Source organism: Vidua chalybeata, chromosome 1, assembly GCF_026979565.1.
Source record: "Vidua chalybeata isolate OUT-0048 chromosome 1, bVidCha1 merged haplotype, whole genome shotgun sequence".
In the NCBI taxonomy this organism is placed as follows: domain Eukaryota; kingdom Metazoa; phylum Chordata; class Aves; order Passeriformes; family Viduidae; genus Vidua; species Vidua chalybeata.
The window spans coordinates 134,045,061-134,068,628 of record NC_071530.1 but is presented as its reverse complement, the minus strand read 5'-3'; the positions used below and the strand labels follow the sequence as shown (position 1 = coordinate 134,068,628).

The following is a 23,568-nucleotide window of genomic DNA, read 5'->3' as shown; positions in this document are numbered from 1 at the left end:
GTCATGAGTCAAGTAAATCTACTGGAATTTCCACTACTTCTCTATACTCGGTATTTAAGTTTCACTTTTGGCAGAACTCATCACCTCTAACCTTAGATGCCTGAAAGTTAAGCTAGTCCAGACTACTTACATAGACACTTCTATAGGCAGGGAAGAAAGAAACCTCCTGAGTGATTTATCCTATTCTAGGATGCCTGAGATATGAGACCCCTCTTGGTGTCTGAGAGAGCTGAAATGAATCATCCTCTTAAACACACAGCTTAGACTAGGAACCTATCTTTAGTCAGCTAAAGTTGGGGGAAACAAATCTCTGACTTATGCTGAAATGCTGAATACACAAAATACTGCTTAACCAAGAGGGAAAAAAAACCCCGTCTTATTCAAATAACTTCAATATGTAACGTGGATAGAATTTTCATCTTGACCTTCATCTTGACAGCATTCAAAAACAGCTCAAGTTTTTTTTTTAATGTGGTTTAAATAGCCTAATGTTTATCTAATAGACAATTCACTGTAATTCAAGGTGGTAAAGTTGGTCAGGAAATCTGAATACTGTAAAAAGAGACATATTACCAGAAGCATGAGAGAGAGAACTCCAACTTCTCTGACAACGCTGACAAGTAGGAAAAGAGACTTGAATATTAACAAGTAATTTCACTTTAATCTTTTTAACAAATTAAAGACTTCCCAATTTGTACTTAATCAGCTTGTACCACAAGTAGTTGTGGTATTTTATAGAAGCACATGGGTTAGCAGTTCTTCTCAATCCTGCTGTTTTAATCCATGTTGTTCCTATCAGTATTAGGCTCTTACAGAAGTCTTGTACAATATAACTATTGAACTTTCTTGACTAGGAAGGTTATAGCAGCTGTTAGGCACTCTATAATGTATTTTGCAATCAGCTAAATCAACAAAGTATTTTTAACAATGAACAGTTCAGAACTGACAGGTCTACCTTCTTCTTTGCAACTGCTTATCACGGCATAGATATCATGTATGTTTACCAGGTGCTTCCTATAGTTAGGATACCTTCACAGGAGCCGCTCACAAAAGATAAGGTCATAAAAGAGATGAAAAATGTGCAAGCTTCATACACTCATGGTTTTATCATCAGACAAAATAGCTTTGGGTGAAGGACTGTACCAGTCACAAAAAGCACACAGCAGCTTCTATTAGAGTGAGAGAACAATACAAGTTAGAAATTCAGTTTGTTTTCCCTCTTCCTGGCAGCATAAATATAAACTTAAATTGTTAACATCCTCATATAGCTGTTCAGAGTGAAACATCACTTCTCAATTATAATAAATCGGTTCAGAAATAAATTGCTGCAAAGCCTGTAGCACTCTGTATTGCCAAAAGAGAAAATAGACACAATGCAAAGACTTGGGGAGTCACTCACTGTAGACTTTGATTTGACATAACCTCATGGATGGTGACAGACCAGTGTGACTGGCTGTGAAGGGGGAGGAGGCCTGCTCCTTTCTGCCAAAGTCTACAGTGGCAGTAATTCTAGATCCAACCAAACAAGGATTCTGAGACTATACATACAAACTAGATGCCAGAGCTTCAGAAACTATAGATCAGCAATCAAAAACTGCCCTTTGTTATTTGCCTTATCTCAATGCCTGCAACCAGTAACAGAGCTCTCACACACTGATAATCCTGCTCTTGAATCCTAAGAAACACACTGTAAGCTGAGGATTGTTGCCAGGAACTGAACCTCTCTTCAAAAGTCATACTCAGTAACTTTGAAATAAACCATATACAACTTAAAATACAAATACTTAATTCATTCAATGTAATATACTTTTTAGCAGCACACACTATTAAGAATACCAATGACATCTAATAGGCCTTAACTAACCTTCTTGTGTATTATCTAATATTCTATGTATATATTTAACTATAATTGTAGTGGCAATACAGGTTTCTGCAGATATAAATCATTCTGGTTATAAAATAATGAAAAAAATATATATAAGCTTTTGGAATGGTAATAGAACTGTGAGAATAAAAACACAAAAAATATGGGAGGGATGTTTCCACACTTTGTCATATTTGCCAAATGATACCAGGACAAGATAAACAACTACAGTGGGTACAGTGCCATGCAAATGGGTTTACTCTACAAGCCTTGCAAAGACAGAGAAATACAGAGAGGAAGAAATCTGGTGCTATTACTACCAGACTGTTATCAATTCATCTGGTACATATCAGAAATAATTTCAGTGAAGTCCATAAAAATTAACTGAGACACCCTACTCGACAAATACAGAAAGTATGAGCAAAATCTGGCCCTCAGATGATCGATTTGGTAACATACCTGAAAGAAACCAGCACTTGAACAAGCTAACCTACAGCATTTTATTTCAGATTATATTAATCTCCTCAATACTTTGCTTCTTTGCAAGCAATTATTGTTTTCTGTCATGCTGATTAACAATCATAATTTCTCCTGGGATAAACCTCATTTGAAATAACTGTATGCTTCCATTTGCCCTAAGCACTCCTAGAATTATTTGTCCAGCAAGTCTCAGAAACAGTGCATTGTCTCTTTCCCTAATTTTTTTGATCAGTCTGTGAATATTCAAGTGTTGGCAAGTGCCCACATATGTGCAAGCCTTTAGCTCTCCAAAACAGTGGTATGAAACTATTTTGGTTCCTATTAAAATCACCATTTTGTTTAATGAAATGACATCTTGACACATTACATTTCAGCACAGTGATCATGTTAAAAAGCAGTGTCAATTATTTCTAACCATTTCAGCTACAGCACTTTTCTCCTGGGATAAGACACTGCTGTGCAGCACATTCATCGAGACTGAGTCTGGCCTTCCTCTTTCTCTACATGTTTGATATGTTCTCATTATCACCACTATTTGCTTTTGAAGTCCTTTCAAGACAAGGATCACTCATTCAAATGTATTTCCTGCAGAACAGTAAAAGTGTTCTCTAAATTGTATTCCTGACTTTCTTTTTATTAATGGATTTAATATATATATGTATATATGTGTATGTATATACATATTTATATATATTCTAATTTTTAGGGAGAAACTCTAAACATCCGTACTACAAATGAGCATAATTCAGAAACACTGGCTACTCAAGAGCTTCTATCAATTGAAAAAAAAAGCAAAAAAAGTCTCACATCTTTTCAATCTTTCCCTATTAAAACTTCAAATACAAGAACTCTATTAGACATATACAAGTGCTAGCCTGGGGTTTAAGCTACATAGCTCTAAGCACTTGATTAGAAAAGCAGCAGAAGCATATTTTAAAAGATATTTACATGCCACAAATAAAGACTGTTGCTTAATAAAATTTTCAAAAATTATTTCAATGGAAATCAACAATCTATGAGATTCTAGACCAGCCTGCAGCAGAACAGAGAGATTACTTTGGAGGAATTCTAACAAGTTTCAAATTCTAAGTTTGAAGGCTCTTCTGCACGTTCGTATTTCAATTTAATTATATAAGAATTCTGTTTCATTCCTACTGTAGAAATATTCAATCTCCTGTAAGAATTCTTCATCCAACCAAGAACACCTCATTTTATACTTTGCAGCTGGAATCATTATCATATATGAATCCAGTTTCTATGTGACTTCCATGCATGACTACATAAATAGTAGCAATAGGTACCTGTTCCTACACAGTGAAATCTTAATTTACTTTGTTGAAAACAACTGGATGTTTTTATTTGAAATAATCAACCCTTCAGATGGTTCAATATCAAAAGCAGCCAATTCCCTATCACTACAGGTCTGTTCCCACATACATGTTATATTACACATAATAAACCAATCTAGGCTTCTGTGAGTCAAACCCAAGAAAAAGACTTAGCAGTCAAAAATTCGTGCTTCATTTTCTCTTTCCGGCAATAATATTTGTCTTATCAATATTTATCCAATGATGACATAATTGTGGCATTTGCTTTAGTTATTTTTACTGATCCTTTCAGTTAAATTACTGCAAATATACCCATATAGTACAAAACCTGAGAGTGAGTCTGCTTTTTGGGCCTCGGTTGACAAGAACTTTTTCAGCCATGTTTTAGAATTCTTCAAACATATTCAAAATTTTTTTGTCAGGGCCACCAAGTAAGACAAGAAAGAGACAAAATGGACCTTCATTATAAACAAAATTAGAAACAGATGTACAGTACACCTGAACTAAGAACATGTGGTGAAATTTGTCATTTGTGCATCCCATATTTTAAAGAAGATTACCCTTAATAATTTGCAATTCATATTCTGTCAAATTTGACCTCAAATTTAAGTCAATCCAAGTTTTGTGACTTTATAGAAAGAGGACATTACACTACTTGTTGTAACCAAATAATCCCTTCGTGAATTATATCCCTCACTGAGATAGAATTCAGAATTTCATTGTTCTTAAGAAAACCAAAATGTGCTGACTGAAAAGGCTGGAGTTGCTTTGATAAACTGCTTAAAGTTGAGTAAGCTGTTTAAGTGTTCCTTGCACTTTTTAATTCTGTTCAGTTAAAATAATGTTTTCTATTTGGCTCTGTATTTATTTCTTGAAAAACAGCTTTCTAGTTTCTTCTTGAGATATAATTTTCTGCTTCATGACCAATTATTCAATGCCTTGATTAGAAGAAGGGTTAGCTTGTTTAACTTAGGTCAAATTTTTACCCAACTAAAGTTGATGTTAATACCTGCATATGTTTATTCAGGACTGAACATATAGCCTGACACATTTAAATATGGGTTAGCAGTAAATTAAAAAAAAAAAGTACAGAATAGAAAAGCTTGCACTTTTGGTTTTGGAAGCCCTTACATGCTCTCTAGTGAATAGTGAAAAAAAAAAAAAAAAGAAATCACTTCAATCTTTTCAGATATCTCTTTTCCCTTCTAGAAAGAAAACAGGTGGTCCTCTGAGCTCCAGTAGCAGGAAAGAATGAGAAACCATAAGAGGTAAAGCACAAGGCAAGTGCTGATGTTCAGATGAAAAATATCCCCTTTCACCCTGTTAGGATCCAGTCTAATTCTGACTTAGCCATATTCAAAGGCTGTTATCAGAGAAGCTCCTTTTTTCTTTGTCCATATTTAGCATCTGACAAAAAGTATGGAAGATCAGAATCATAGAATTGTCAGGGCTGGAAGGGACCTTTAAGATCATCAGGTCCAGCTGTCCACCCAGCACTGTCACTGTAACCCCTAAACCCCATCATCCAGAGCCAGATCCAGACACCTCTTGAACACCTCCAGGGGTGGTGACTCCACCATCTCCCTGGGCAATCTATGCCAGTGCCTCACCACCCTAATACCTAACAGTGAAAAATGTTTTTCTAATATCTAATCTTCTCCCCTGTCTCAGTTTAAGGCCATTTTCTCTCATCCTCTCACTGCAGGCATGGCAGAAAAGACTGAACCCCACCTCACTACAGCCTCCTGTCAGGTACTTGTAGAGAGTGAAGAGATCCTCTGGCCTCATCTTCTACAGTTGTTTCAGCTGAATGTCATACAGATAAACACAAAGGAACCCTTACTCTGGGGAATATGAGAATCCAACAGTGTCACAAATATGCAGACAAGTCAGTAAAAGGTAACTACTGAATTCTTGGAAGGAGTAGTGCTGTGAGTTCTTATGCATATTCTAGTTATCCTAGGACATGAAAATAGATACATGCCCTCTTCTGTCTCTGATTACCAAAAAGAACCCTTCATTTGGTCAGAAAGTCTACATAAATAAAATACAATTAATTAAAATAATCTAAAAAATTTAAAGGAATATGAGCTGCAGCAGAACAGAAGTATTGCCAGGGAAAGATAATGTCAGGCACAGGGAGGGGGGTGGTGTCTGGTGCCAAGCAAAGCCGAGGGCTGTGCAATCACCTCTATCAGTGCTCTATCAGTGTCTACACTCCAGCCAAATCCAGAGAAAACAAGGAGTCAAAGATTCAGGTCAATAAGCTTATAGGCGATTTGCACAAACTGCTCCTGCAGCAAGGTAAAAAACAAAGTCATATTGGCTTTTCTTTTTTATTCCTTCTCTTTGAACTCCTTGGTCCAAACACACCCTCAAAATGTCAGTGTTATATGCAAGAATTTAAAGAGCTGAGCTTCTAAATCCCGTTAAGATATAAGAACAAAGTTGCCTGTAAAGATCTCCTTATTGAGCTCAAAGTGATTATGGTATAGCTGCCTCCTGCTGATCCTACTTTTGCTATAGCAGAAGTGGAAGAAATTTGTCATGAAATCCATTACTGAAAAAAAAAAATTGATTAAAACGTTCCTGGTTAAAAAAATGGGGAGAAAAAAAAGAAAAGAAAGCCTAAATCTACTGTTTGATCCAGAAGCAGAAAATAGCAAGTACATTGTTAGTCACTACATGTGTAACATGAAAGAAGCAAGGAATATTTACACAGTTGCACACAGGCATACACACAGGCACAAAGTCATACTCCAGAGGAAAAAAAGGACACATGGAAATCATTTTCAGGGTGTTATTATAGATGGTAGCATGATAGCTTTGCACATGATGTATGAAGGGATAGATTAATACACAGACAAACTTAGCTTTGTATATGCTTTCTTGTATGAGGATTCACACTGCAGCTGTTACTCTGAATCACAAGCCCGCCTGCACAATCAGGTCACATGGTTTAATATAAAACATTCCAGTCCCAAGCTGGTCTGGCAGGCTAGTAACAACGTACATGAGCATGATATGTGTACATGAACAGAAAACTTAGTTCAGGTTTGGAACTCCTCCGTTCCTGACCAAGCAGAATATAAGAATATAGAACCAGGTATACACTCAGTATCCAGGCCATATATTCCCTGTATTTCCTACTTGATGACTTAGAACTGTATATGAGTTTCAGACTGCACTGGATTCCCCTCATTTTCCTCTTCCCCCACAAATAAAGATACCAATGTATCAGGAACCCGAACCACTCAACCAGCTACAAACACATATGGCTGCAGACATACACAGTAGTGTGTGCTACAGACCATAAAATCATTGCATCCTGAATCACGCTCCATCCCACCTCATGCATCCTCCCTATCACCCTATGTCACCAACTGAAGCACAGTCACCACTGGGGAGCAGAACCCATTTGCTTTCCCATCTGCCACCAGGAGTTTTAGGGCCACTGAATGTCCTTCCACTAAAGGCTGGTGCCAATGTTGCCTTGTGATGAAGTAACCATGGAAAACCTATAACACGAGGAAGAGCAATAGTCATACTACAAGCAATGAACAGGAGAATTTGACTCAACTGTCTTGGCCAGCAACAAGAAATGAACCTGCCTTCTTTCACTAATTATCAGATATGAACATTCCTTCATTTGCCTCCTTCTTCTGGAAACAGTCCAACATTTGTTCTTTTGATTATAAATCTCCTCCATTTTCTTCTCCATTGCCTCTTTCCTTCTGTGAACACAGCTACTTAACTATCTACTAATCTCAAGTGATCTCTTTTATTGCTTAAAATAATTTTCCTTTGAAAGTTAAACCCTCATTGAACACTTCTGCTAGGAAGGTCACAAGGATTTGTTTAGCCAGTTACCATCACTATCAAGTCACCAAGGCTCCTATTCTCCTTCCTGTTCACAGAGAGTAAAAGATGACACCATATGAGCATAGCAAACATTTTAAGTAACAGACAAGAACTTTATTTTTATTTTTATTTTTCCTGAGGGTATCTAGGGAGGATGCCAGCAATCAGAGACTAGAAAATCAACTATAAACTACTTCACCTCACAAATAATATTGATTTAGAGCTTTTATTTTCACCCCATCACCTTCAACTTGGCCTTTGTATTGTTCTGTTGTTTTCCCCCTCCTTCTATCTGTGCTTCTGCAATTATTAGCCCTATCACACTTCTCACCTCTTTTAACATCACCCTATTTTCTTATCCCAACCTACAGTAGACAAAATTTAATCTTTATGTCCTATCTCCTAGCTTCCAAATCCAGCCTATCCCTATTCTGCAAGGGAGTCAGGCTACCTTCTCCTTACACAGACTGTTGAAATGCTGACATTTAAGTAATAAATTTTCTACATCTGAATTTAATCTGAATTAATCTTAATCTGATATAAACTCTGATTCCAGATGCCCCCTGTTTAAAAAAATATTCAGCAAGGGAGATTCCAGGCTAATACAGTCTTTGTGTGGACAGCATCATCAGATACCCTCTTTAAGGGTAGTACAGCAATTTGTAGTAACTAAACACAAACAGCAATTTTCAAAGGCTGTTTTCAAACTGACAAAATGTAATGCACTATTATCAAGGCTATCTTCTACAAAGTTTTTTGTTTCTACTTCAAACATAGAGATCAGTGCAGATTTGTAGTAGAACACTATTATCCTGTTTCCAAAATACTCTCTTTCTCCTAATCTCACTGTCAAAACTGCAAACAAATCAAACTTAACTGCCATCAATTATGAAGCTCTTCATCCAAAAGGTTAAAAAAACAGTTGGAAGCTTAAATCAATCCCTGATAAATAGTAGGTTGGTAATTTCCATTTCAGTTTTGGATATTTACATGCTTAAACCGTTGTTCACTTCTTCACATTTGAGTGTAAATGAAGACCACATAGAAATAAATATTCACATGCAGCAAAGTTAATTTTGTGGTTCTGCAGAAGCATGGGAGAGGAGGAATTTTCCAGATTCCTTGTTGTAAAAGCCATTAGCAAGCAAAAGGAGAATGAAAAAAACAATAGCGGAGAGTCAGAATTTTGGAAACAGAGAAGCTGTAAAATGACATGTAGCTCAATCAATGTGATTAATTTACTTCACACTTCGCAGAGGTTTTAGCCTTCACCTTCTAATTCTGGCAACTATTCTGCTGCATCTCACAAACCCAAATAAGATGGGAAAAGTATGTCTTTATAAAGGTTCCTGGTTGCAATTTAGACAGTAAGGGACTACTCTTTCTCATAATACCATCAGGCACAGTTTGACAGGAAAATCTCTTCAAGTGGCCAAAGTTACTAAGTTGTGAACCTCTAAGTCCTCTATTCTCATTCCTCAAAATGAATTGTGAGTTCAGTAAATTTTTGTCTTCAGTACCTAGTTTGTATAGCAAAAAGCCCCTGGTTTTAGGTGGTACTTGAATTTACAGAGCTGGGTAAGTATAAAAAACATACCATGGATGAAGCCTCACAAACACCTCCTCCCCAACAGCTGTGTCACTTGTTCCCCATGCCTCTTGATTCTTGCAGGAAGCCCCGCTACTCATTTGTCCTCTTGTTCTGGGTCAGCTGGGAAGAAACCCCAGGGGAGGGAAATAGGGAGACAGGACAGATAAAATTTATATCCAAGAAAACACCTTTCAATTCTAAAACCATTAATGGTCCATGCTAGCAAGGGCAGAATTCAGAGATAGCATAATGGATTCCCACGCCAGTTCTGACATATTTCTGGGAAAAGGAAACCTGTTGCATGAGAAAACACAGATCTACACTCACCATTCCCTTATTTGGAAATATTTGTCATTTACACACTGCAATACTATCAAAGAGCAGAAGAAAAATCAAAAATCAGGCCCTCAAAACAGAAATTAGACTGCCTTTATTTGTTCTCTAACCTATTTGGTACACATCTCATTTTCATTCTTTTTCATTTCCATACTGATTTTTCATTCATGATGTTAAAAAATATTTCTATAAAAAAAGAAAAGTTTATTTCTCATACTACCTTTTAATTTCAATACTGAAGCACTACAAAGAAAAACAAAAGGCTAGGAATTCTTAACAGATTCATTAAAAAAAAAAAAAACCAAACAAGAATTAGCCTAAATTTTAGTATTTACTATATAATAGTCACAAAATCTTCCACTAAGAAAAGAACACAAAAGAAATTTATTTGCTTTCCAGATTAGTTTTGTCTTCTTAGGATTTATCTTCAGAAAAAACACAGGCAGCCTCATGCTAATGACACTTAAGATGTGACCCTGAAGAAGTAGGACATTCAACAGAAGTTGAGACATTAACAAAAACCCAGCACATTTCCAGTCTCCTATTCCATCCTTTTTCAGCGAGATTCCCCATTTGCTTCAAAGTGGGACTTTCTTTCACACTGCCCCAGCTGGAGGTAGATTAGAAATTTTATGTGCCCCTTGATCCTTAGAAATCTTTTCAACTCTTCTTCTGCAGTAGTTCCACTGAAGGGACTTAAGATTCTTTTAGAACTACAACACACAAACTGCTGGGAAATCAGAAGGTATTTAGCCTGAAGAATCAGCAGATGTCCTTAATAAAACATATAATCAAGATTCAGATTTAAATGTATTCCCATTTGATGCCTGATCTTCTTTAACATAGTGATTCAGTGATTTCCCTAAAAGAGGTGTTTATTTAAAGGGAAGATCCAAGATAAATTGAAATTCAATGTAAATTTGCAATATTGATTGCTATTTAAAAAAAAATAAATCTTTTTTTTTTTTTTGGTTTCACCTAAAACCATAGTATTTTCCATTGGTGGGCCCTAGAAATGCAGTAAGAAGTACAGAGAAGTAACTAAATGAAACTGATATGATATGAACTAATAGTGGGCCATAGCATTCCACTGCTGACAGGAGGAATTCAAAAGACACCAGTGTAACAATTACGCAAATAGTGGTTTAAATATTTACTTAGTACAGCCAGTAACAGGAGGAGTACTTTTCTCCAGCTAAGGAAAATGGTGTCTGAAAGGCATGTGAACCACTGAACACAAAGTAATTCTGGTACTTGTTCACATTGCTGTTGTAATAGTAATAAATTCTTCCTGTTTGTAAAGAATCCTTTCATAATCTGGTCTCTCCTCACAGTAAGATTTGTAGCAACTGTACTCCAAACTATCATTAGACTGTTTTGATCTCTTAGAGTGACTTTCTAAATATCAAGAACCTGTAGAAGCTGCATAGAGGATATGTAGAAAATACACAGTAATGCCTTTGCCACTGATGACTGAAGACTCTCTAGAAGGACTGATATTCTGCAGTCAGAACACTTGACTTGTCAAACAGATTTATTCGACTTTGTCCAAGACATAATATGAGATGAAAATAATACAAAACCAGAAGCATAGCAAGTTATCATGAGAAAATGTATGTCAATATCCAGGAAAGAACAGAAAGACAGAAAAATCATCAACATCCAAATGCCTGAGGGATTTGTGGACTAACAGAAGAACACCACGACAACAACTTCAGCTATTTGATAGGCATCCTTACCTGCAGAAGACAAACAATAAAGCAATCAAGTGGATATCTGGCAGGAAGAAGGTTAATGCTATGTTCTAAATAACAATAATGTGTTTTTCTGCCAGCTGACTGGGAAGTAGCACCACCTTGCAGACTGAACTGGTAAGAATGAATGGCTGTGTCTTAAGCTAAAACACCTCAATCTTCAATAATTCGCAAGTAACAAGTGCACCAAAAAGGTATTTGCAACTTCAAAAGTTATCCTTTCACAAATCACTAGTTTTCTACTGTGCATAATAAATTCTATAATAAGCTCTATTTTAATCCTAGAATCTACAGACACAATCTGTTTTCCTAGCAATGTTTCCTAGGCAAAGAAGCAATGAACACACATGCTGCATTGCTAGCTTCAGATCTGATAATAATTGACTTCTGGGGCCTGTTCTCTACAGTTAAATACGTAGAAAATAACACTTGGAGGAAAGCACTAAGGCAAGATGACTCATGTCCCTGAAAAGTGTCATTCAACATACTTAAATATTTAGTCCTTACCAGACTTAATTTCCCAAGTGACTCTTTTCCCTGTTTTTAAGGTAGCATTAATAAGGCTTTTTGTATGTTTTAAACCAAGAAATCTCTTTGACCAATTGGACAAAGTTTGGCCAGTATTCTCTCAAGAGGCTGGCTATAATTATTACCTTTATTACAAAAGTATTCCACTTCTTCACAGCTCAGATTTTCAGGCTCAAACTCTGCAGGAAAGCTTTCCTCCAATGGAAAGTCTTCTTTTGAGACAGTATCATTTTCCTCAGACAGGCACTCTTCTTCTTCATCCTCAGTGGCATCTTCAAGGGGCCCTTAAAAAAGAATCAGGGACACTGTGGCAAAACCATCTAACAGGACAATTTGAAATAAAACCTTAGTGAACTTTTAGCTGGCATTCTTTAGCTAGTTTTTCCTTTCACAGCTGTGTTCAGCACTTATTAGAATAGGACAAATAACATTTTACGGAAATTGAAATTGAAAGTGACTTTTCCTGATTACTTCAAAACAGAATATGCAAAGTGTCATTAATAATATGTATTGATAGTACTCACACATGGGGTTTTTTATTATTCATTGGGTTCTAGTATTAAACACAGACAGTTTTAACAGCTGAAATCAAAGCTGTATTTGTAAAATGACATAAACAGTGAAGAGCTGTTTGTTAGTGATTGTTTTTGATGCTAAATTACAGTACTTAAAATGTTCCTTTACAAGCTTTGTTAATCAAATTAAAAGTACTGAAAACAGTGAAACACTACAAAGGTTTTGACAGCACAAACTTCAGCTTATTCTGCTATTTTGCTTCAACCAGCCCCTAATGGTATGTATCCATGATCATTCATGACAGACTCTTCAACAGATTCCCAGTCAATGGACAGGATTCAAGAGACTATTTATTCATTTCACAGAGGCCAAACAAATGTCCTGGTAAACTGCCAGCCCAGGGCTACAAAAGCATCAACTAGTTACAGAAACAGGGCATGAGTTTGAATTTGAAATGGTAGTCTGAGGTCTTTAACTTTTCTTCCAGTTGCCTACTGCCACAGATCCTCTCAAAGAGACAGCACCAGACAGATTATTACACATAACACCAAGGTTACCAATTAGAATATACTCAAAAATTAGAATCTTTCTTATATACACACACTTCAAAATCATTGGTTAATAGTAACTATTTGCTAAAGACATCTCTTGTGCAGGATGTCGAATTTCACCCTAGATTTAAATAGAGATTTGAAATAACTGAACATATTTTAATCTAACAAAGATTTTATTAAATGTCAGTATGTTTCAAAATCCATCTTAAGACTGGATTTCAAAAGAGAGATTTCATTATACATGGTTGAGGCTTGAAAAAAATTACGTAGTTCACTCTCCAATGAAAGCACAGCCTCATTTATAATTGACTGAGTATTTCTTCTTCAAAATGAAAGTGAGCTAGCTAATGAAAAAAAATGTGATTTGTATTTATATGATAGTTTTACGGTATTAAATACACTATTCTTATACAATCTATCATGCTGAGATACAATACATAAATGATTCTGTTGTGTTCAATGAAAAGGAAGGAGTAAATTTTTAAAGAAATCAAATATTGACTACACTCTAATTTTATGTAATTTATTACGAACCAATGACTACCTACATTTATTAAAACAGCAAAATTCACTTTAGGCTAGGTTGTGTAATTCTTGCTTCAGATGAATATGATGGTTACTTTTTATTGAAATTGATTGAGATTCCCAGCTGGGATTCCATAAATTAATATAGCTTACTATCTTTCATGGAAATATGAGTCTCTGTGCCAGCTGAGAATCTGACCAAATGAGCCCACTTTTGTAGACACATACTCCAAACAGTAGCTGTCATTCAACAATATAGCTCCTAAAATAAGGGGCTATTATTATGGCTGAAGAAATAAAGATTCTCCCTATCAAAGTATCCATTACTGTTAATTGCACCTTCCAGCCATGCTGGGAAAAAATCCAGCAATTGCATATGCAGAGGGAATGAAGAGTGGCTATGGCACTGTACTGAGCAGAGAACAAAGCACAAGCACACGCTGGAGCAGTGCGCTGTAGCTGAACATGGGCACTCCAGGCACCTTACGTGTGTCCTGGTTCATGAAATAAAAGCACAATGGGTTCTGCAAAAATTATCAGAAATAATACTCAAATTTCATTTCATTATTAATACATGACCATTGTCTGTAGAGCCATTTACTGGTGTGTATTCCTAGTAATGCCTGCATAAATAAACTAGGAAAAAATTTAGGGAAATGTAAGTTTTTGCCAAATATAAAAATGTATTAATACCATATTTTGCAGCTATAAGCCTAATAAATTTTCCAAGTATTTTAAATCTGAGGAAAAAATTTAAACTTCAGCCAACATTTTCAGTGAAAGTCAATTTCTTGCTGAATGACTAGCTCTTTGTTATTGACTTCCACAATGTGTCTTACAAAATACAGCAAAAGCAATTTACCTGTAAGTAATCCAACTGGCATGTATACATGACATTTAGGTCTGCTTCTAGATGTTAAACCAGTTTGTTTGATCAGGTACCCAATACGTAATCAGCAAGCTAATCATCACTGTATGTTAATTAGAAAAAGAACAGAAATGCAGTTGCTATGCTTTCATTTGCAGCAGTCATGGAAACACACCTTACAATTTCCATTGACACTCTTTCCAAGAAAGGAGAAGAAACACAATGTACACACCAGCTCCACAGCACTGGCTCAAACCCCAGTCATTTTATGGGCCAGGACTTTATTTTTTAAATCAATCTTAGACTAGAAAAAATACTGACTGATGCTACTATAGATATAGCCTATGTACAAACAGGTATGTAACATTTCCTAAAGTTACATATCCAAGCATTTGCAAACATAAATGTAAATGTTGTCACATCCCAAGGAGATCAGCGGTGTGCATGCATCTACACCAGGCTTTGCCTTGCACGTGCAGCCCACGTACAAAACTCAGCAAAGTTCATCCAGGTGCATACGGGCACACATCAGAGCTTTACCTAACAGGGGCTGGCATCAGAGCCTGTGCCCCAAACACCAGCAATTGCAATCACTGAAGTTGGAGGATCCATGCATAAATATTTTTCTAGGTTTCAGGTAGCTGCTGCCTTGTCTAATTCACCCATCTACAACCTGATCTGTGGGACAAATTCTGTCTTACGCATGTTGAGCTGTCTTTCATTTTTTAAATGTCAAAATACATTCAGTCCATGCTCAGAGCTGGTATATTGTAACTGGTAACTTAAGAGCAAGGCATTGTACAACGTGAATAAGACCAACTCCCAAGAATAAGATCAAAATTAAGTATTTCTCAGTTGCTAGCTTCATGGGAACTCAAAATTGATGATTTCTGTGGACATTTTTAATTATCACTCAAACATACAGTGGTTAAAGAAAAAACTAAACTCCAAAGCCATTACAAGGAAATATAAATCGAGTAAATTCTCTATTCTTGACTACTTTATCTAATTACTTACACATAAACAGGCAATAAATAAAAAAGCATTTTCAGAATCTCACAATAAAGAGCATATAGAACTAAATATTCTTGACAAATGCAGGCTTACATTAACTATACAGGCTTATGTTTGCCTGATTTGGTCATTTTGGTGCCAGCAAAAACTTCTAGCTGGTACCAGTAAATTACATCAGCTAGAGAACTAAGAATTTATCTGGTTCAAAGACTTAGAGGTAAGTTATCAACACTGACTAGCTCCTCTATGTAGGGAACAACCTACATAAAAGCTACTGCACCTTTTTACCTGGTTTAAAATACTTAAAACTACTGGGTCATATAGACCCAGTATATAATGTGTTTTAAAACAATAGAGTTTCTTTCAACTGTTTTCTGTCATAGTGCTTTTTTTCCCCAGTTGTTATTATGTTGATATATTACCTTCAACAGTCCAAATATAGGTTAATCAGTTACTTTAGTACCATGCTTTACCTTTTGCATTTCTTTTAAATTGTTTATTTAATTTAATAGTATTACTCTCATTACTTAAACTAATCATGTTATTAAGTACTTGTGGCAAAACATTTACTATGTCTACTTTTATTTCAATTGGACCACGGGTAAGGTCCCATCCTGTTCTGCCAAAAAATCCTTTTCAATAACTGCTGATTAAGTGTGAGTCTAAAGCAAGTAGCCATAATGACAGAGCAATGAAAACCCAAAAATTGCTAGTACTGAAATTCATCTGAGTGTCACAGTGATCTGACAACAAACAGCTCTGAGATATGATTAGACTCTTTAATAATTAAAGCAGTAAAATTTCAAACTTAAGCGGTTTAAGAATTTAGATGAACAGTTAATTCCAGAGATAGTCTAGATGTTTGTCTTCTCATTTCAGCAATTCTTTTTCTATTAGCAGTTTGTAAAAGAATGTGATGCAATATAAGGAGAGGTGATTCTGAAATGCTTCAGATTAGCTAGATAATGATGAATAGTTAAGAATTCCCAATCGCACCAGGTAAAACCTCAATTTCTAATCTTAAATGAGCGTACTTTAATTTGAGGTAAATTTAGTCTCTATTAATTCATTCTGTATTTTGCATGAAGTCCTGAAATAAATTTTTTCCTTTACAAAATGAGCAACTAATCATGTTGTACACAACAGAGGATTTAGAGGGGTTGAGTAGTTTACTTACTCACTTGGTAGTTACTCCAATTCATGAATATTTATTGATATGAACACAAATCTCAACCCTTTTTGCAAACAGCAGAGGTAAACAAGACACAGCAGAAAACAGTACAACTAGTGACAGCAACGAAATAGTCAATGTGGTAGAAATCTGTATGGCTTAGTGGACACAGTAGTCCACTTTGAGAAACCACCACATATAATTTGATACAAATAACAGTATCCACTGAGGAGAGGCCGACGAGTGAGCCGCATGTGCCTTCAAGGAGAAAATTACTTCTGATTGAGGCCACTTGCCAGCACAGTGTGGGGAAATCTGAGCTGTGCTCCCTAATTTGTACCTGATTTACAGGCACTCAAGGACATATTTTTTAGCACTATTATTAAATACTACATAAATAAATATTCCTAAAATATCATATACTGTAATGTAAATGCAAACATACACATGCCAGCACACAAAGATAGCTAGCTAAGGGGCAAGCCCAACACAGTGAGTAACAGATGCTACCTCAGCAATTAAAAGGATAGGCCACATTTAACAAAACAAAACCAGCACTGCAACAATTTTAATAACACATAAGAGTGTGAGAATAAACCATCAGAAAAGGATTTACACTCACCTAACAAAGGACACTTTTGCTACAATAAACACTCCTCTTAACACAAATTTGAGCATCGAACCCTTTGAGCACATTAGTCCTGATACATCAATGCTTGACTCCATTTTTATGGTACTATAACTGTAATGAAATAATTGAAATTCAATAACACTAAACTGGGTAAGTTCTGTAATAATTTCTCATAGTCAAATTCATCAGACTTCACCCTAATGAAACCACTTAAATGCACACTCAAATTAAGCATGTGCTTAATATGCTCTCCTGTCCAGTGTTTTGCACTTAAAATGCACGTATCCTATAGTAGAAAAGTATTGTTGAAATAATTAACTCATGAAAATGTGAAGTGGCTAGCTTCCTTCTCACCTACCAATAATCTCCTACATTCCTACAGCAGCAACATAAATCAGTGCTCTCAACAAATTAAGAATGCCTCAGAAAGTTGATGGTGAGTGGCTGGGGAGAGGTTAATGAGTATAATTAGTAGTAGCAGCATTAAATAGTAACAACTTCAATAAATCAGAAGCCTGAAATTCACTGGATCAACATCAGACATTTTGCATGTTCTGTGAGATCCATTCAGTATTTCCTAGGAAAACATGCTGCCACATACAGATTATCCTTAGCTTATGGTAAGACCTAGGTATGTGATGCTCCCTGATTACAGAAGGACAAGCTTCAGAAAAATCAATCCATTTATCTCCTCTTTCAACATGAACATTTCCTTCTAAGTAGAAATAATTACATAAGACAAGCAGCAGGCAAACATTTACTATTAATTCACATTGGAGGGAACTTTTTTCCTAAAAATTCAGTCAGGAATACTAAAAGTAGAGAGGGTTCAACTTCTTTCATTTTAAATATGGCAATGGGAGTGAAGACACCATATGATAATTCAGAATTCTTTTCCTCTTGGGAAGTTTTCCATACAGGACTTCCTTAGAGACTTCTCCACCCTCTTCAGTCCATTGAGTTTATTATTTACCTTAACTAAGTTATTTCTTCATTTATATTACATTTTGAACTATACATAAGAAATGAAGTGTGCTGCCTGTGCACATTGACCTCTCCAGTCTGTTTAGCAAACTGGCTGAACTTCAGAACTTTTGTCCAGATTGGAAGATTGCTCCATTTTGTAAGCAATTCCTTACATCTTCATTGGGGCATCCAAGCAGAATAAACCATTTCTCACTTTCAAACTGGGAGACTCTATATGACCATAATTCAGTGACAAACTTAATAGAGGGAAAGGAAAAAAAAAAAGAGTTTTGGACACTAAATCTATACCAACCTGATGTAATTGAGCTTAACAGCAAGAAAAAGGTATAAAAGTATATTTCTGTAGGAAAAAAAAACAACTTATTTTTAAACACGTAAGATCTTCCTGCAGCCCTCACTTTTAACATAAGTTGCATCAGGGGATCTGGTAGGAAGGAAACATTTTTATTAATTTTCCCCTTATCTGTAAGAAGAATGCTGATTTTTTTTTTTTTTCATTTACGTTCCTTGCCTGCAGGTAGCAGACCAAGAAAACCATATAGCAGAATTTTTTCCTTTTGATTAATTTCTTTCCATGTGTTATGTTATTTCTTATATATAATTGATTTCAGGTTTTGCTTGTAGCTGTACATCTTTTTATATCTGTACCTACTGCCTTCCTTCAATCAAGAAAGTTGAAGGAAATTACCTGAATTTTGTTAAGTTTATTAAAAAAGGAGCTCTGTGAATATTTAAATTGAGTTTTGAAATGGTAATACAAGAAAGATATTAGAGAATTTTAATAGTAGGTTCAATTTGACCCACAGACTATTGTAGAAAGGGTCAAATTTTATTCAAATTATTTCTTTACAAAAAAAAAAAAAAAAGAACCCTTTGATTTTATTAAAGTAGATTAATATTCTTCACTGCTCAGTCTTTTGGCACTTCGGTGCACGACAGCATTAACTGTGCTTGTATATGAACTTTGAAAAGACCTTTAAATGTTCCAGTAATTTGGAACTTCACTTTCATTTTCCTCTTGTCTTCTTTTCTCTTACCATGATCCAAGAGGCCACAAGAAAATTGACAGTGCCTGTGGTCAGTTTGCTCTTAGAGCCAAGGCCAGAATATTTCCAATCACTAAAAGTGAAATGATGAAAAAGGATCCATTGAAAATATGCTTAGGGAGACATTAATTTCAAAAAATAGCGTGCAAGTGCACACAGAACATGAACTGCAAGACCTTTGCAGTTAAATATCAGACCTCCCTTTTCAAGCAGAGGCTCGTGCCAAAATACATGTCTTAATTCTACCTACACTTGTAACAGCTGCACAGCAGATGCTCCACAGCAGATGCTGTTCCGTGTGTTTCTGGTGATACAAGAGGAGAAAGGGAAGAACAAAGGGGACAAGATGAGTGCTGTGACTCAGCACCTACAAAAATCACAGCAGCAACATAGAACTACCACAGTACCAGAGTGCACCAATTTCCAATTTTCATGAAGGGAATTTTTAACTGAAGCAAACAGCAAGCTGAACATAATGTTCTCAGAGATGCATTTGTGATCCTTTTAGATAACTTTTCATGTTAGGAATAATTTTACAGTGGTAGTTTATCAGTAGTTTTCTTAAATTTAACAGAGTAAAAAAAGGAAGATTTCCTGCTTCTTTACACAGAAATATTCTCTCTGAATCTCTCCCTGAATTATGATATATTTTGCCATTTTTAAACACATCATTTGTTTCTGTATGATTTCCATCTGCTAAATTTTACAAAACAAATCTTGAAACTACTGGCAATTTGGTTCAAAATACTGAAATATCATTTGCCCCATGATACACATCTCCTTTTGATGAAAATGTTATCCAGTTCCAGTGTATTGTTTTAGCTAGGTAAGTATGATGATAGTGTTTAAACTTACAGGCTTAAAAAAAATATATATAAAAAGAAAGCACCACTTGTGTAAGAAGATGGCTTGTTGATTCTGTGTCCTTCCCTAAAATTAAATGCAAAAAGAAAAAAGGGTATAAGTTATAATTTTTTTCTTAACATGTTCATATTGTTTTCTACAGGCAAAATATTTTAAGATTTGATATTCACCTTTCTAGTAAAGAAAAATCCCTCACCTTGCATCTTACAACAAAGTAGATGAAAATTAAAGGTGCAATTTTAGAACAATACTCAGACTCCCTTTTCAGTTTGTTGTACTACTGTAGGGTTTTTTTAAAAAATACAACCTAAGAGAACAGGGAATAGACACATCTACACCAACCAATCTACACCATTACCTGTCATATAATATCTATGTTATGCTGCTCTAAACAGTCCAGGTAAATCCTCTGAGGATTCAGGATCCAAAAATTTTCAGTAAATCCTTTCTTCCAGTCATAGCAAACTGCGTTACTGGTAAGTAAGAGGACTTTCTTTCCATGCCTCAATCTCACCATTCAGAATTTCAGCCATGTAGGTAACACAATGCCCACTGCTCAGGACACCTTTATCTACAGCCTGTCTCCTTCACCGCATACTGCTGTAGCAAAGCAGTTTCAAACATCATACCCCAAATAGGATGAATTTTATCTTACACACAACCAAGTGATATTTGGAGCGGAAAGCTTTTCAGAGCCACGAGGCCAGCAAAAGTTCACTCTGCTTCCAACACCAGTGCTGCCCTTAACCCAAACACAGGACTTCACTGGCAATCACATGTGTAGTGAGTGACACATACTGGTATTTGCTAATCACTGTTCTCCCTCACCTGCTGGAGGGAAAAATGCGATGCAAGTAGGAGCACTTTGAAGCCACTAATGATGCTGCTGCAGTGTATTTAATGGCCAGCATGTTAGCTACGATGAAAGAGGAACCTCACATCAAGTACATTAAGGGATCAGAGGAATACATACTCATTACTCACTGTAATTTTACATCTCCAGTTTCAAGACAAAATACTCACATTTTTCTCATCCAGCAAAGACACTACTGCTGTAGAAAATAAAGGAGGTATTTTTCCTTCTGTTTCTTTAATATTTTCTAAGTTTGTATGTAGCTGCAGATTATTCCTGTTCATCTTTTGTTTGTAGCAGCATTTCCTCAGATGGAAACTGGTCTCTCATCTCTGTACATCATCATGCAATTAAATCAAAAAAGCAGAAAAAAGGAATCCGGACTTTTTAGATCCAGAAATCAGTAGTGAACCCATGACTTCTCTCTCCAGTTACTATTTCTCTTCAAATTACTATTGCTTTTTTCCAATGTGTCTTTTGCTTATATAAGTGAAACAGAGAATACTGCAGAAAAAGAAGCCCCTGAAGACAGCCCAAATTCAATTTCTAGTAACATGACCAAAGTTGCAAGGATTGTATGTAGAATTCAGTGCCAGTTTGAGTTAGACCTCAATAAAAAGTCAGCACAGCTAAACTGATTCATAACACAACAACACAATTAAAGGAAAAACTTTGAAACACAGCAGGTGATATAACACACATGGAAAAAACTACCATGCTTAATGTGACTGCCAGTTCTAAAGTATTAGGAAAGAGAAGCTGAGAAGTTAGGAATTAACTAAACCACAAACTTAATGATCTTTGTCTCACAGACATGTATGAGAATGTGTGGTAATCTAGCTTATAGAGGTTCTTTTAATTTGACAATAATATGACCTGTTAAAGTAGGTTCACTTGCTCAGGGTTGTGTCCAGGGGGGTTTTGAGTATCTAGAGAGAAGGGGACTCTACAATCTCTGGCAGCCTGTTTCAGTGTTCAGTCATCCACAAAGTAATGCTCTTTTTCTTCACATTTAGATGAAACTTCCTGGGTTTCAGTTGGTGCCCTTTTTGCTCCTTATCCTGTTACTGGGGACCACTGAACAGTAAGGTCCCATCCTCTTGATATCCACCCTTATGATATTTGTATGTTCTGAAAAGATTCCCCTCAGTCTTCCCTTCTCCAGAGTAACAGGCCCAGCTCACTCAGCCTTCCCCCATAAATGAGGAGCTCCAGACCCCTCAGCATCTCCATAGCCCTCCTAGTGGACCCTCTCCACTTGTTCTTTGTCTTTCCTGAACAGTGAGCCCAGGACTGGACCCAGCACTCCAGATGTGCCTCACTAGGGCCGAGCAGAAGCGCAGGATCACCTCCCTCAACCTGCTGGCAGTGGTCTTCCTGATGCACCCCAGGACACCCTTGACCTTCTTGGCCACTGGGGCACTGCTGGCTCATGGACAGCTTGTTCTTCACTGGGACTTTTCCCAGATCCTTTTCCCACACAGCTGCCTTCCAGCAGGTCAGCCCCCATCCTGTACTGGTGCAGGGGGTTATTCCTCCTCAGGTGCAGGATCCTGTACCTGTCCTTGTTGAACTGCATTAGGTATCTCTCCACCCAGCTCCAGCCTGCCCAACTCTCACTGAATGGCATCTCAGACTTCAGATTTATCAGCCACTCCTCCCAGTTTTGTATTGCCCACAAACTTGCTGAGGGTACACTTAGATTCTTAGAGCCTTGAATTTTAAATACCTACAGAGGATTTGCTATTTTTAATCCCATCATGGAAGTTTATTGATATGCATAACAAAACTGAAGGATCTCAAATTAGAACTAAATCCTTAGATCACATTGTAAGTTAAACTAATCAAGTATATTTTAACAAAAAACAAACAAAAAAAAAAGTCAGAATAAAATTATTCTATTTGTATTTATTTATTCTATGCTGTATTTATCTACAACAATCCAAAAATTGGACACTAGCAGAGTCTGTCCCATGCACAACAATCCCTACCTGAGGACCACAGCAAAGAAATACTAATGCATAAATTTTTTTTTCTGTGGATATTCAGATCTCATTTTTCCCACTAACCAGTCATTTATGATTAGTTACAATAACAGTTGGTGTAATTTACTATAATGTACTGCAAGGGTGAAATTTTAAGGCTGCATTTTGTGTGTATGTTTTTTTCTAAGATTCATCAAAGAATTACAGTATTATGGCACTTCTTATGTAAACAAAAAATATAATGGATATTAATCTTCATCATCATATATATCTTACAAACACTATGAAAAAACCTTGACTTTCATCATCAGGAATATGTAATTTAATGATACCACAGTCTAGGTCACATAGAGAGTGGGATTTATTGAATGACAACATTTGTAGGTAATTTAAAGTTATTTATCTTTATATATTCATATATATATATATATATATATGTATATATATATATATATATTAGTTTGCTTATTTGTATTTTGGGGTATATATATATATATATATATATATATATACATACCCCAAAATACAAATAAGCAAACTAAATCTTTTAAAATATATTAGAAGTGTACGCTATAATGTACTTGAGTTCTTTAATATCCTTGCTCACTTTTTTACTATTGTAATTTGATTCCTCACTTGGAATTGCAAGGTTGTACACAATACAACCTATGTCCCCTAGAGTTGGCATAACCTGCTGGTTTTCTGAGTTAATCACTAATTAATAATTTGAAAACAGAAAGCCATTATGTCATTTCCAGACAATGAGCTTTTAAATGGTGCATATTATGTCCTAGCCTTTTCAGTAAGGAAAA

General features: G+C 35.9%; 1 protein-coding gene across 1 annotated transcript in view; it reads right to left on the bottom strand.

Annotated features, from left to right (window-relative positions):
• Window positions 1-23,568, bottom strand: part of ZFPM2 (zinc finger protein, FOG family member 2) — a 307,673-nt gene that overhangs the window by 238,793 nt on the left and 45,312 nt on the right. The window contains exon 2 of the mRNA XM_053962116.1: window positions 11,868-12,026. Coding sequence (XP_053818091.1) covers window positions 11,868-12,026 — 159 coding nt within the window. The remainder of the gene's footprint in view (window positions 1-11,867; window positions 12,027-23,568) is intronic.